The sequence below is a fragment of the Colobus angolensis genome, unplaced genomic scaffold (genome assembly GCF_000951035.1).
Source record: "Colobus angolensis palliatus isolate OR3802 unplaced genomic scaffold, Cang.pa_1.0 Scaffold35, whole genome shotgun sequence".
NCBI classification, from domain to species: Eukaryota; Metazoa; Chordata; class Mammalia; order Primates; family Cercopithecidae; genus Colobus; species Colobus angolensis.
In genome coordinates this window covers 11410357-11425615 of record NW_012116821.1, presented here as the reverse complement: position 1 = coordinate 11425615, position 15259 = coordinate 11410357, and the positions used below count along the sequence as shown (strand labels likewise).

The window sequence follows — 15259 nt, the reverse complement described above, 5'->3', positions numbered from 1 at the left end:
TCAGCCTCCCAAGTAACTGGGATTCCAGGTGCGCACCACCACTCTCAGCTAATGTTTTGTGTTTTTAGTAGAGACAGGGTTTTGCCATGTTGCCCAGGCTGGTCTGGAACTTGTGGGCTCAGGCAGTCCACCCACCTCAGCCTCCCAAAGTGCTAGGATTAGGGATGTGAGCCACTGTGCCTGGTCATTTATCACTCTTTCATTGAGATCATCGGGCCACATATTAAACCCTTATAGTTATCAATCTCCACATCGGCTCTTAAGTTCTCTCATTTCTTCGTGAAATTAATTCTCCACAACTTTCATTAACTAGTTCGGATATTAGTTTCGCTAGTCCCATGTTAAACTGCTTCTGCCCAAAAGCAATCAAACTTGCCCAAAAAAATCCATTTAAAACAATATTAATAAAAATCTAATTTCGATAATAATCAATTTCCTCACAGTAAAAATCTTGGAAAATGCAGGGGAGGGGCTGCCACGTGAGAAGCTCCTGCGGCGGTGTTCTGACAACGTGCCTGGCCCACGCTCTGTTTCCTTAGGTGGCTTTTGTTTGCTGAGACTGCACAGCACTAATGGGGCTGGGGAAAATGTAACATAAAACCAAACAGTGGGAAGGGACCCTGGACTGGCATCTGGTTCGGTAGTCTGTCTCTGTCTAGAATCATACCTGACCATCCTAGATGGTAATTTCCAAAATCTGCTGGAGAAGATTCCACGAGTTTCTTTAGAAGGGAATCAGTAAACAACAACAAAAATAAGTAATAACAGACTGTGGGCCAATGTCAGATTATATAAGAGATCCCATTTAGATGGATACTCAATTTTCCATGATGTGGTTATTACGCATTGCATGGCTCTCTACCAAAATATCTCATGTACCCTGTAAATATATACGCCTACTACATACCCACAGAAACTAAAAAATAATTTAAAAAGAGATGCCATTTAAAGGGACCATATTGACAACCTGCAGTGTTTCTTTTTAGTAAGACATTATTTCTTAATGGAACACTATCCCTACTAAAATTTTCTTCAAGGCTTATGTAAAAGATGTCCTAAATAACAATCTAAAAAGCATGTCATAATGTACTCCAATGTGCAGTGGGCCTTTAGAAGTGTAAAAATTCCTTATGGTTAAGGTGAAAGTCTGACTTTTAAGAAACTATAGAACTGGAATTTACTAATTCTGAATAAAGATTGAACATGATGCACTTCAGTTGTTGCTTGACACCACCAGAGGGCACTCTTCACTTGCTCTCTGAAACATTTTATTTTACATCCCCCATAGCTATAATACTTTTGAGTATCTGAATATCCATATGATTGATAAACTTATATAGGAAATTTTCTGACTGAAAAAAATGTGTAATTATAAGTAATGCCTTTTGAGCTCTTATGCAGAAGATGGGCTGTCAACACAGTTCACAATACTGAAGAGATAATCAGATATTGGTAACTCGTCTAGAAAAGTTTCTAAAAGTCTTCTTGTAATAAGAAACCACAGGACTGTAAACATTCAGTTACATTAAATAATCATATTGCATTGTTATCCCATACATTTCTCCCCCACCTTTCAAGCTATGAGCAATATAAAGCTTCTCCCAAGCATGGTGGCTCACACCTGAAATCCCAGTGCTTTGGAGGCCAACCTGGAGGGATCACTTGAGGCCAGGAGTTCAAGACCAGCCTGATGAACATAGTGAGACTCTGTGATATGGTTTGGCTGTTTCCCCCCCCAAATCTTATCTTGAATTGTAGCTCTTATAATCCCAGGTGTTGTGGGAGGGAGTTACCCAGCCCGAGTAGCTGGGATTACAGGCACATGCCGCCACGCCCAGTTAATTTTGTATTTCTAGTAGAGACGGGGTTTCACCATGTTGCCCAGGATGGTCTCGGTCTCCTGACCTCGTGATCCACCCACCTTGGCCTCCCAAAGTGCTGGGATTAGAGGAGTGAGCCACCGCACCTGGCCTTTTTTTTTTTTTTTTTTGAGACAGAGTTTTGCTTTTGTTTCCCAGGCTGGAGTGCAATGGTGCAATCTCAGCTCACTGCTGCAACCTCTGCCTCCCGGGTTCGAGCAATTCTCCTGCCTCAGCCTCCTGAGTAGTTGGGATTACAGGCGCGCACCATGCCTGGCTAATTTTTGTATATTTAGTACAGGTGGGATTTCACCATGTTGACCAGGGTGGTCTGGAACTCCTGACTCAAGTAATCCACCTGCTGCGGCCTCCCAAAGTGCTGGGATTACAGGCGTGAGCCACTGCACCTGGCTGTGTTTCTTACAGTGGGAAGCAAGGTTATGAATGCACTAGCCTGCAAAGTCTGGACCTGCCAGGAGTTCTACCCAATCCTGGCATGCTTGTGCAAGGAAGTTCCTGGACCTCACCCCAGACCAGTTTCTCAAAGTTCCCACCCATATGAATCACCTGGGGAGCTTTTAAGACTCCCGACGCCCAGATGAATGGCATTCAAATCTTTTATCCCAATGTGCAGCCCGGGCTAAACCCATTGTCCCGGGTATATTGCATCAGTATCTGTGAGGGTGGGCTCTTGGAGCTAGACTTTTAACTGGTTTGCTGAGTGACTCTTTTATAAAAAGTCTGAAAGCTGACCAGGAGCCAATAAATACAAGCTGCTTTTAATTGGACTGTGAACAAGAATACTTGGGTTCTAGTTTTTCTTGGGTTCCATTTTCCTGGCTGTGTTTTTCATCTGCCCAATGGGTGCAGGAGGTAGACTCAAATGATCAGACCTCAAAGTGGTCAAGAGGACCTCAAAATGTGGTTCCCTTAACAGCGGCATCAGCATCCTGCCCTGGCAACACGGCAAAACTTTGTCTCTACAAAAAATACAAAAATTAGCGAGGCGTGGTGGTGCGTGCCTGTAGTTCCAGCTTCTTGGGAGGCTGAGGCGGTAGGATCACTTGAAGCCAGGAGATCAAGGCTGCAGTGAGCTGTGATAGTGCCACCACACTCCAGCCTGGACAACAGAGGGAGGCTCTGTCTCAAAAAAAAAGAAAGTTATCCTCAACATAACTTTTTTGGATCAAGAGGTGACCAATAATCGCAGACATCTGAGTGCCAGCAAGGGTCCCAGGGGGTTCAGAACTTCCTGGTCCTTGGTCAGGTCACAATGCTCCTGTAAACCTTTACCAAAGTAGTTGGTTTATTTTTTAAAAAGTACATATATACTTCCCCTTTAATCTCAGAGCTGGTTTCAAAAGCTACATGATTGCTGTTTTTGTGTTTTATCTCAGTTCTCTAAAATTATCCTAGGCTGCGTGCAGGAATGGGAACAGGCCCTTTAAACCAATGGAGTTAGTTGTGTTAGTTTTTTTCCTGCTTCACTGTTACACCAGTGCTATCCATCCACTGGCTGCCTCAGAGAGGTCTCTGCAGCCCCCTCTCTCTGCCTAGTGCTTTCTGGAGTGACTTGTCTAAGTTGGAATTGGCTCTTCTCCCTGCCCCAGGCAAACAGGTCCAGTGAGATTGCAGCCATGAGTGTGGGCCCCTCAGGCCTTCAGCCATTTCTGCTATAAGCAGAAGGAGCCCTGGTAATAATCCCCTACCCTGTCTGTCCTGTGGGTCCTGGCACTGACCTTTATAAGGCTCTTTACAAGGACTGTGGCTACCAAGATTCCAGAAGGCTTAAGGATTCGATTTGACAAAGGAAAAAGGGAAAGAGGAGATCAAACATGTACTGGGTGCGAGCTATGTGTTAGGAAAGGTTCCAGTGTATATGTGAGGACACAGTGGCTCTGAAGGCTTCACAGCGTTGCCTAAGATCACACTGTCAGAGCCAGCGCTCAGAACTGCTTCTGTCCAACCTCCAAGCCACATCCAGGGCAGGACTCTGCCTCCTTTTTCAGGCCTGTGCTTTTCAGCTGCTTCCATCTATGAGGGAAGTGGAGGTAAACAATGTAGATAAGAAATCAGTTTGGGACAAAATATACTAGGACCCCATTTTTTCACGGGAATTGGTAGATAATTTTAAAGGCCAATGTCAGATTTTAATTTTTCTTTTTTTCTAAGAAAATGCCCATCTATATAAATACATGTACAAAAAGTAGAGAGTCTTACATTTTTCTATTTTAGTATGAAAACTCCTTGATAACCTAAGGAAAGGAGCTGGGAGGCAGATACGCCAGTGTCCTCACACTCAACCTCCAGGAGCACTGGAGAGAAAGAGGGCCGCAGACAGGCGGGGCCTCAGTCTCAGAGGTCCGGGAGGAAGTCCCGGCTTTGTGACTTGCTGAATTGTCTTGGTAAATTCAATCTATTTGAGCTTCAGTTTCCTCTTCTGCAAAGTGGTGATCATAACTACCTTGCACAATCGTTGTGAAAATACTAAATCGTGTATTTTAAATGCAGTCTCTGGTAAATAATAGGCACTCAATACATGCTGTTCCCACTATCTCCCATTACACCTAATCGTTCTTACTAACAAAACATATCAGCCCTAATACGAAAAGTTAGAAGGGATCGGGTGAGAACAACAAAAGTAGTGGGAAGCACATTAAAAAAAAATAGGTCCCCAAGACAACAGAAGTGATTCTTTTTTTCTTTTTATGAGATACGGTCTCATTCCATTGCCCAGAGAGCACTGGAGTACAGTGACATGAGCTCAACTCGCTGCAAGCTCCGCCTCCCAGGCTCAAGTAATCCTCCCACCCCAGCCTCCCCAGTAGCTGGGATTATAGGCATGCACTACCATGCCGGGCTCATTTTTGTATTTTTTTTATGGAGACAGAGTTTCGCCATGTTGGCCAGGCTGGTCTTGAACTCCTGGGCTCGAGGGATCTCCCTGCCTCAGCCTCCCAAAGTGCTGGGATTACAGGCATGAGCCACCGCGCCCGGCCTACAGAAGCAATTTTAAGAGATGTAATGTCATAGCAGATGAGTGAATTATAGTTCTGTTTTCTGCACAGTGTAGCTGGCCCCCTGGGAGGTTGAACCTGAGGTTTGTTCCCTGAGATCCTTCTGAGATCTTGCCTCAGCCAGTCTCTACACAAATGAAATAATTATAATGTAGTCACCAACAGTTGTGAACAGCTCAGTATGCTTTCCTCATTTGCAGATAAATATCAAGAATTAAATGACTATCATCACTTCCCCATTCAAGGTCCCTTCTTATAAGAGCTGTTTTATAGTCGTGGGACCTCCATGGACTTGGACATGAGATAGTTTAGCCCAGTTTAAACCACTTTTGGTTCTGTTAGCCTGCCAATCAAGGAGTCAGAAGGTAAAATCCCGAGTCAAGGTGCTATGTCCTCCCGGGAGCAGGCCCCGTGCACTGGCCCAGCAATGATAAGCACCGTGGCATTTCACAGGCAGCTGGGACAAGCGAATAGACGAAGAAAATCAGGAATACACAACTAAAAGTGGGAAAGATGTGAATTTTCTCATGACAGGATGAAGAGGAAAGCTGGGAGAACTTGGAAGTCAGTGGAATATATTTGTCCTCAGTGAATAGCAAGAAAATATTAACATAGTGTTTAACATCCAGGATCCAGCTGGGCATGGCGGCTCACACCTGTAATCCTAGCACTTTGGGAGGCCAAGGTGGGCAGATCGCTTGAGTTCAGGAGTTCGAGACCAGCCTGGGGAACACGGTGAGACCCCATCTCAACAAAAAATTACAAAAACTAGCCAGGCATAGTGGCACACGCCTCTAGTCCCAGCTTCTCGGGAGGCCGAGGTGGGAGGATCACTGGACCCTGGCAGGTCGAGGCTACAGTGAGCTGAGATCGCACCACTGCACTCCAGCCTGGGCAACAGAGCAAGAACCTGTCTCAAAAACAAGCAAACAAACAAAATACAAAAAACACAAAACAAAATCCAAGACCCAGTGGCACAGCAACCAAGAGGACGCTGCTATGGATGACGCTGGAACTGTGAACACGGCCCAAAACTGGAATGAGAACAAAGCCTAAGCATAGAGTAGGAGTAGAATAAATAGAAAATAAGTCGGTTTCTCAGAGTTGAAGACACAGACTGAGAAGCATAGTGAGATCCCATCTCTACCAAAAAAAAAAATGTTAGCCAGGCATGCTGGTGTGCACTTGTGGTCCCAGCTATTGGAGAAGCTGATCTGGGAGGATCACTTGAATCCAGGAGTTCAAAGCTGCAGTGAGCTGTGATCATGCCACTGCACTCCAGTCTGGACAACAGAGCAAGAACCTGTCTCTAAAAAAAAAAAAAAAGAACCAGAGTTATAAGCAGAACTAGGAAAGTGAAGAGACCACATATGTTTGGGACCTGCCAACATGACCTTGGGTTAATCACTTACCATCTTCTCTGTACCCACCCTCTCTCCCTTCTTAAAAGGGGACACAGGGCCTGCCCTCCCACATTGACAGTACTGTTGAGGGTTCAAACAGATAAGTGAAACAGCGTTGCTAGATTCAACAATAATATGAAGAGACATTGAGACCTAAGCAAACGCCCCTGCTGTGGCTGCCATACAAACAACCATACTGTGTGCATAAGCCACAGAGGGCAGCAAAGGAGGGAAGAGCAGATCCACAGACGTGTGGGAGTTTACCCTGGGGGCACCACTGGATGAGAAATGCAGGCATTTCGGGTAGAGGTGGGCTCCTGTGTGATGAGTTCAGGGGATGGAGAAGTCACCGCCTTGGCTGGGTGCAGGTGATTGGGTATGGGAAGGGCCTTGGCGGTCATGCAGAGAGTGTGGCCTTTTCTCTGCAGGAAAGGAAGTTCCATCAGAAGGTTTTCAATTCTGTTGGCAAATTTTCAGATTATTCCGATAGCAGCACAAAGGTCGACTGGAAAATGCAAGGCCAGAGGTGGAGAAACAAGGTGGGGTTCTATTGCAGGAATCAGGGGAGAGCCACAGGCGCTAGAAACAGAGGCGCTTAGAGAATGATGACATTCGTCATTCTGCTTGAAAATAATAAACAACTCATTACGTGTTAACATGAAGACACTTTTCTATTTATAAAATTTATAAAATTACTATTTTATAACCGCTTTTGCAATTCTTTTAGAAGTGTGGCTCCATAGAAGAGCTGGATGTTCACATCTGCCCTGCATTCAATGGATTGTAGCCTATTGTTTTGGTTGAAGTATATGAAGAAAATGTAGTCTCACAAAGATTTTGGAAAAGGTAGGAGGACAGAGTAAGTACTTTAATAATCTTGAGGTAATTGGATTTTTTTTTTTTTTTTTTTTTTTTGAGACAGAGTCTTGCTCTGTCACCCGGGCTGGAGTTCTGTGGCATGATCTCTGCTCACTGCAGCTTCCGCCTCCTGGGTTCCAGCAATTCTCCTGAGTAGCTGGGATTGTAGGTGCGCACCACCACACCTGGCTAATTTTTGTTCTTTTAGTAGAGATGTGGTTTTGTCATGTTGCCCGTGCTGGTCTTGAATTCCTGGCCTTAAGTGATCCACCCACCTTGGCCTCCCTGAAGTGTTGGGATTACAGGCATGAGCCACCACGCCCAGCCGACTGAGGTTATTCTTGATACTACAAGAAACTCTATACTTAATAGTTTCTTTTTTCTTTTTTTTTAAGGTTAGTCAAGTGAAGCAGCGGGAGTGGAAAAGGAACAATCTTTCCGTAAAGGTTGTTTGCAGTGTGGAGTCTGAAACCCTGTTAATGGCAGTTTTGTGCTGCTGCACTGGTCTAGCTTGTGCTTGGAATAGATCTTATATTCATGTGTGTGACTTTACAACATCATGTGTTGATCACTTAAAAAATACTGGCTCACTTATGCAGATCTTTCAAATGTTAACACGTTTCAAAATAAAAGATCCAAAATTCACTCACTTATTATTATCATTCATTCATTCATTCATTCATGGGGGGTGCAAGGAACAAGGAAAAGAAAAAACCTTAACTAGAAAAATCTTTATGTATTAGGAAGCTGGTAAACTCACAGTGACATCTTCAACTTGGAAATCTGTATCTTCAGCCCAGATCCCTTCACTGAGTTCCAGGCTGACTTACCCAATTGCCTGCTTGACATCTCTTCATTATTCTCAAGGCCCCTCGAACTTACCATGAAAAAAACATACTCAGGATTTGCATTCAAACCTGGTGCTCTGCCATGTTCCTGGCCAGAGAATCACCAGCAGTAACATAAGCCAGAAATCTCTGACATGCCCTCCTCACTCACCACCACTTCTGTTCCCACGAATAGCCAAGTCCTGTCAGCTTTATCTTCTGGTGGGCTGTAGCACACCCAGGTTTTCCGTCCACAGAAAACCCCCAAGTGGACATCAGTGGAGACTCCCAGCTCTTGCAGCACAGTCTTAGGTAAGGGGAAGCTGGTCAAAAGCTGGCTCAGCACAAAGTTCAGGGCTGGAAACCCGGACATCAGGCCTAGATGCCATGGCCTGTTGAGTGACAGAATTAATTTCTCTCATGGTGTAAGATGCTCCTTCCATTTGGGCCTATCCTTGAGGCCAACTAGGGCGAGTGTGTTAGATGCCAAGGGCTTGCTACTCAAGGCCAAAAGATGGGCTGTCAAGTTTCCATTCCAATACCTAGGACAGCTTATGGGAGAAAATGTGGGTTTCTCAAAGAATAGAAAGACTGTCCCCTCGTCCACCACAGAACAGACCCAGGGAGGTTTTCTGACTCCTTCATGTGACTTCTCTTATTGTTGAATCTTAGGAAGCTAGAAGGGAGTGAATGTTCAGACGCAGTGGATAAAAAGCTGAAGTCCACCAAGTCCCATCAGTAAAACTCTGAAGGCTTCTTCATTGCTGCATCTAGTCAACACTGTGTACACTGCCTTCTGGCCATTTTTCTTTTTTTCACAGTCAAAGCAGCCAGGATGGCAGGACCTTTGAAGTTAGGCATGACCGACCCGTGAGCACTGCCCCTGCTGGTCCGCTCAGAATACAGTGGCCTGCACCAGGGCAGTCCCCACAACCTCGGCCTTCGGGCACAGCATTCGAACAAGCTAGATACATGGAAGAGGGATGAAATAAAAAATACACACATTTTCTAAGTAAGAAATTTATTTGATCAAGTGGCAATATATGAAGATATTTTAAACTATAAGGCTGTATCCAGACAAAAAGCATCTTTATTATAAAGTAAGTGTTATCAATTTAAACGGTACCTAAAATCAAAGAATGAGTTTCCTATAAAGGTCTGTATAAAGCTTTCATAAAATCCTCATGTATTTTAAAACTAGGTTGCAAGTGTAACAGAAAAACCTATAAACAGTACTTAAAAGCAGATTTCTTAAATTTTATGATACCTACAGTGTGTCACTCCAGACAGTATTCGGGGGCTCTGTGACAATCAAACATGGCCGCCGTGTAAGTAAGGGAGTGTGTCCCAAGGAGCAGAACCGAAGTGGTGATTACGCCTCAGCCTTGAGCTCCCCGCACAGCATCCTATCATTCCGAATTCTTGGGACTTTGATTTGAGAAATACTAAAAGAGGTGGCGGGAAACCAGGATTGGAAAGACGGAAGGGAGAGGAAACCAAGGCATGCCAGGATCAAAGATATCTATAAAGCAGCTTTATAAATGACCAAGAAAATGGGTTTCGAAAAACCACAAAATGGTGAGACCTTGGGGCTGCAACATGGCATCTGAGAAGAGGATGACGCCATGCCCTGCTGGGAGGGGTTGACCTGCATGCCAGGCGCTTGGCTTGGAGCCACCACACGCAACAACATGAAACCTTCTCTGGAGTGCCAAGCCATTACCTGGAAACACTGGGGACAGGTCAGTGTGTAGGCTGTACCAGCTTTCCCCAAAGATTTTTCCAGCAACCAAGTGACTCTGTCTTTGGGGCTGTGATGGGAGCTGACCTGGAGGAATCTGCAGCTCCAGGTTCTAAGACCAAGAGAGCTTCAGACAAGTGGGAACACCAGATATAAAGAGGGTGACATACACACACTGTTAGCAGCAAAACGCAAAGGTGTCCAATGATTAAAATGAACTTGAGTGATAGGGAGAAATGGAGACGATTCCAGAGAGCCAGGGATGATAACTAAAAATAATTATATAGCACCCATTATTACTAATTTATTTTAGCATCACTGCAGATTTATATAGTGTCTATGCTATTAGTTTAGTAAATATAAATATTTATGAGGGCTTTCAAAATATTTTAAATGACATATACGTTCTCATATAAATATTACACTCCAGATTCATACAACTGAGTTGATGTTACATTTAAAAGTAGTAGATATGGGGTTGTATATGGAGTAACTTTTGCAGACCATTTTTTGAACTTTGATCATTCAACTAAGTAAAGGCCAAAAAACACAGGAAGCATCTTACTGGGAACTTTGGCAGCAAACATGTTATCATCTATGTATTTATGCGTTATACAAAGATATACTTATTCATTTGTATAAATGAATTTAAAGTACTCCATAGGAGATCTTACATTTAAAACACTTTTCTGTCTTCTTATCTGCTTCTTTGCAATCAAGTCTATATGGGAGGGCTTCTCAATGCCTTATACCTTTTTTCAGAGTCTCACTGTCTTCCTTAGAGGTGTGTATTTAAAAATAGTTTCACGTTTCCCATTCAGGCTAAGTGGCTCTTTTAAGAGTCCTAACCTTGAGATTATAATCTTCACATAGAGACACTGATACACACACACACTTTAATAAAAACAGTAAATGGTCTTATATCACCTACTTTTAGCAGTGTGCTTTTAAAACAGGTTTGTTCCCAGCATTACAGAAAATAATCTCCAAACACATCCATTACTCCATTATTTTCTACTCAGGGAAGGATGTTACATCTAATGACTGTATAGAGTGATTTTGTAACTTAGTCTTATGCATGTGTAAACTAAATGGGTTGCCTAACTTTACCCCAGTGGTTAAAGGAAAGTAGTATCGGCTATGATGTCACAGTCACACCTGTGCTCTCAGGTACAGGGAATGAGTGAGAGTGAGAGCGTGAGAGAGTTCAACTTGAGAGAGCTTTATAATTTCAAAGCCTAGGCTGTCATTCACCTTTGCTTCATTTCTCCAAAACAAGTTCCTAATTTAGCTACCTGAAGAAACTGCTGCAACAGTACAGTGAAAGCAGTCTTTTTTTTGAAATAGGGTCTCACTCTGTTGCCCAGGCTAGAGTGCAGTGGTGTGATCTGGGCTCACTGCAACCTCAACCTCTCAGGTTCAAGCGAACCTCCTACCTTAGCCTTCTGAGTAGCTGGAATACAGGCGTGCACCACCATGCCCAGCTAATTTTGTTTGTAGAGATGGGGTTTAGCCATGTTGCCCAGGCTGGTCTTGCCCAGGCTGGTCTTGAACTCCTGGGCTTAAGTAATCCATACACCTTGGCCTCCCAAAGTGCTGTGATTACAGGTGTGAGCCACCATGTCCAGTCGACAGTAGACTTTTTACTGTGATGTCAATAAACCAACATCTGATGAAGATGTCAGGAACCGGATTCAGACTCTGCGTAAATTTTCTCAATGAGTGACCGAGCATATAAATTTAACTCAAATGAAATTACTAAAATAATTGCTTTAAAAACATATTTAGGAAAATGAGGTGACCCTAGATGGGCTTATTTATGTGCCTCCTCTAACAGAAATCACCTCATGGGAAGAGTTGCTGCTTTTGGTTCAGTTCACCTGAAAACAATTTCATTTGGAACTTTTCTTAGCCATTTAACCTAACAGGGGACTGACTTAAAGTTGGTTCTAGTGGATGAAGCAAAAGAGACATGACCAGCATGGACAATCAACGAGCTTCACTAAACGGAGTGTCCTGGCCAAGTGCCACAGCCACGCTGACCAGACACACTGACCAGTTATGCATTTCCCACCAGCCAAACGCCACTGTTTACTAAACCATGATTTCAGTGGAAAAGAGAGTTCTGGAATGAAGGCCCTCACTGCAGTATCTGCGTTGGGTGTCCACAGCCTGGCCTGTGGCAAACCCTCTGCCCTCCACTGTGTCCACGTTCATAGCTCTGGCACTGGGGCATCTGGCACTTTTTTAAAAGCAACGTCTCTGCCTCTAGATGAACAATCTGGAACTTCAGAATACAGACCAAAGAATGAAGCGGACCTTTCAGTCCCCGCATCCTGTGGCACCTGCCCAGCCATTTAACTCCCCTGTCCTCCCAACCTACATAAAGTGTTTCCCACACCAGTGTGTGCAAGGACAAGGTGACTCCAAATCCCAAGGAAGTTGAGTTTGGCTGGAGGTTAACCCCATGCTCAGAAACCCATCTGTTATCTTTCCAGCTTCAGGTTTCAGGGCAGTTTATAAACGGCATAATATAAGGGTAATGTGAGTCAAGTCTGAGAGTTGTGTTCATTATCAAGTTATCGACACAGAGCCCAAGTAAGTAAGGTGATCCAGTGGGCTAATACTTCCGGCCTGGGAGAAAAATAAAACCAGTCAAATCACACCTTTCTCTAAAACGTCCCGCTAAAAAATATGGAATAAAGTTTGAGATTCCATGCTTTTTCATGTTACCTTGGCCTCAAATTTAAACTTACATTGTTTGTTAAAATTATCAAATGGACAACCCCATTGCCATGGAACAAAAAAGACTGTGAGGAAAAAGAATCACAACTTGGAAAAAAGTAAGTGAAAAGGCATTGAGAGATTGCTAAGATTTGTTAAGTTAAAACAATAATATATCTAGAAAAGACTGTGAAAATATATATCTCAAAAGAGAACAAGGCATAGTCAGAAGGCTCAGTAAAACAATTACTTTAAAAGCTGACTAATAAAAAGGGTAAGTGAAAGAACCCTTCTATCCTGGACCCTTCCTCACTTCCTCCCTCAGATGCTACCAGTCTGGATGCACTAAAGCAGAATAACCTAAAAGCCATGAAAAAGTGCTGGTATTTTTCAGGATCTCTTCAAGACACGTTCCGTCTTGGTAATCTGAATTCTCTCTCTGATCAAGGCAGCTGATGGAGTTTCAATGTATTTGGAGATGCTGGTTCAAAGACCTCATCGTCATCTTCTGCTCCTTCTTCTATCGGTTTCATCTTGGCAGAGGCTCGCTGGTGTGGGGATGACACATCTGTGGAAAGATACAGGAGGGAAAAGCACTGAAGGCACAGTCTGCCCAGACACTGGTGTGATGTATCAATTATAAATTCCAACTGGAAAACAAAACCGTAGGAATCTATCACTAGTACCAAGAACACAATTTCCAGAAACCATTCTATTTCAATCCAGCATCTCAGGAAAACCACCAAGTCAAGAAGAGACTCTCAGTCAGGAGCATAGATGAGGGACAGATTCCACCGCACGTGCTTGGATGATCTGAGCTGCTCAAATATATTCAGTTCCCAGGGATTTGCCCCACAGTCTGTTTAAGACTCAAAACGCATGTTCCTACATTAATATCATCTGTGGGCGCTTGGGTCTCATATTAGCCCTTGAAAGTTGATTTAACTCCTAATTTCCCCAAAGAATACTTCTATTCTAAAATTATGGAACCTATCGCCATCTGTAGGATCACCTAAAACACATTTCTTGCCTCCACCATGGAGTCCAGCCACTCCCTGGGCTGATACGTAAAGGAGAAAGGGGAAGAGGAAGAAAGGCCAGGCATTCAGGAGGGAAGAGCCGAGTGGAGGAAATACAATCCCAGGTAGCAGCAGGAGAAAACGCATCCCCGGGGCCTTTTAGGACGCCATTTGCTCAAAGGAACCAGGCAACAATTCATTCATTCAGTCACTCACTGGCTCATGCATTCACCAAATGCTTATCGAGCATCTACCATGGATACCATGCTTGGTGTAGAAGAAAATACATCTAAAAGTAAGAGTAGAAGTCATTATCAATAGACCTCTCAAGGTGCCTAATGAGCAGCTAACGTGACTGCATAAACTCCCCTCCTTACAGTCACCACCATCACTGTCAGGATCCATGTTTTCTGGGTTTCCACCTGCTCCACCCACACCCATCTCCCTGCTGCCCAGTCACAGGGTGGAGTGGCATTCAGGCAGCCCACAAATGCTGAACCTAGCTGGGGAGAAGGTTGATGGTGGAGGGACACGGGGTGAAACCTGGCTCTTTCAATACATGCTAACAGCAAAAGTGAGTGGAGGATCTATTAAGACATGAAGCAGATCTGCCACAAGATGACCACAGAAGCTTCTCAAGATCAGCTGTCATTCACTGGCAGGAGTCAGGAGCAGACAGCCGGGTTGGCCAGCACAGGGAGAATGCCACAACCAGCAAGGAGGGCCATGGGCCATGAGCATGCCACACGGCCACTCCTGGAGGGAGGCTGAGACAGCAGCAAAGGCTTTGCCCTGGCACTCAGTCATGAATGAGTGGTCATTCCTGGCCCCTGGTATGGCACAGGGGGAGAGAGCACGCAGAGTGGTCAAGACCAGAGGCTCAGGAAACAGTTCCAGGGTTCAAATCCCTACTCTGCAACCTGCACTCAATTACCTTTCTGGGCCTCTGTTTCCATATCTATAAAAATGGGATATTCTTAGGATCTGCTCCATGGGATTGTTGGAAGGATTAAACTGAATAATGCATATGATGTGCTTAGCAGGGTGTTGGGCCTATAGAACATATGACTAAATGTCATTTCTTATGAACTGTCCAGTCACTGCTGTACATCTGGGGAAATGCTACTACCAGTCACATCTTCTAACATAAGAAAATATTCAGGGCTCGACTGTGGTACAGCTAATGTATACTTGCTGTACATACATGGAAATTGTTCACCTACAGACATTCACAGCAAAAATACTGAGTTTCTTGAATGGCAACTACTGACATAAATTGTAGAAAAGAAGCGTCTAATAAAATGATCCAAGAACCCAATTCTGCATAGGGCACAGCATGGGAAGTTCTCAGGCGAGTTCTTCCCCTTTCCCAGTGACATCAAACACACCAAACACAACCTTTACTTCCCATGTCTACTCAAACGGCAGTGGGCACGACCTGTGTGACCCTGGACAAGTTACTTCACTTCTTTGTGCCTTAATTTCCTTGTCTGTAAAATAGGAATAATAACAGCACCTATTTCCTATGGTTGTTACAAGGACAAAACAGCTTGATATTTGTAAAGTTCTTAGATCAGTGCCTGGGATGTAATAACCACTTTGTAAATATTTGTAAGAATATAAAAATCGATTACTATGGTCTTTGGAAGGCTATGGACTTAATAATGAGAAAATTTGTTAAAATTCATCATTGCTTATAAGAATGGTCAATAAAGGAAGTAGGCCTTGTGCTCAAATGGGGGTTTGTGTTTCTCAATCTTAGCTCTCTTGAGTGTAGCAAAATTGTTTTTAAAAACAAAAAAATAGAAGTA

At 43.8% G+C, this 15259-nt stretch overlaps 1 protein-coding gene and 1 long non-coding RNA gene across 4 annotated transcripts in view; both read right to left on the bottom strand.

Annotated features, from left to right (window-relative positions):
* Window positions 1–8968: 8968 nt before the first annotated feature.
* On the bottom strand, window positions 8969–10838 carry LOC105519500. The gene is made up of 2 exons (XR_001002980.1): window positions 10476–10838; window positions 8969–10439 (listed from the first exon to the last, which is right to left on the bottom strand). It is a non-coding gene; the product is annotated as an uncharacterized LOC105519500 (long non-coding RNA).
* Window positions 10839–12614: 1776 nt separating this feature from the next.
* Window positions 12615–15259, bottom strand: part of BVES (blood vessel epicardial substance) — a 43601-nt gene continuing 40956 nt past the window's right edge. For 2 of the 3 annotated variants that reach the window (XM_011952872.1, XM_011952871.1), the window contains exon 8: window positions 12664–12997. In XM_011952872.1, the coding sequence (XP_011808262.1) occupies window positions 12873–12997 (125 nt within the window). In that variant the 3' untranslated portion in view covers window positions 12664–12872. Of the gene's footprint in view, window positions 12998–15259 lie in introns of all 3 variants that reach the window. The other variant, XM_011952873.1, reaches the window with a different exon arrangement.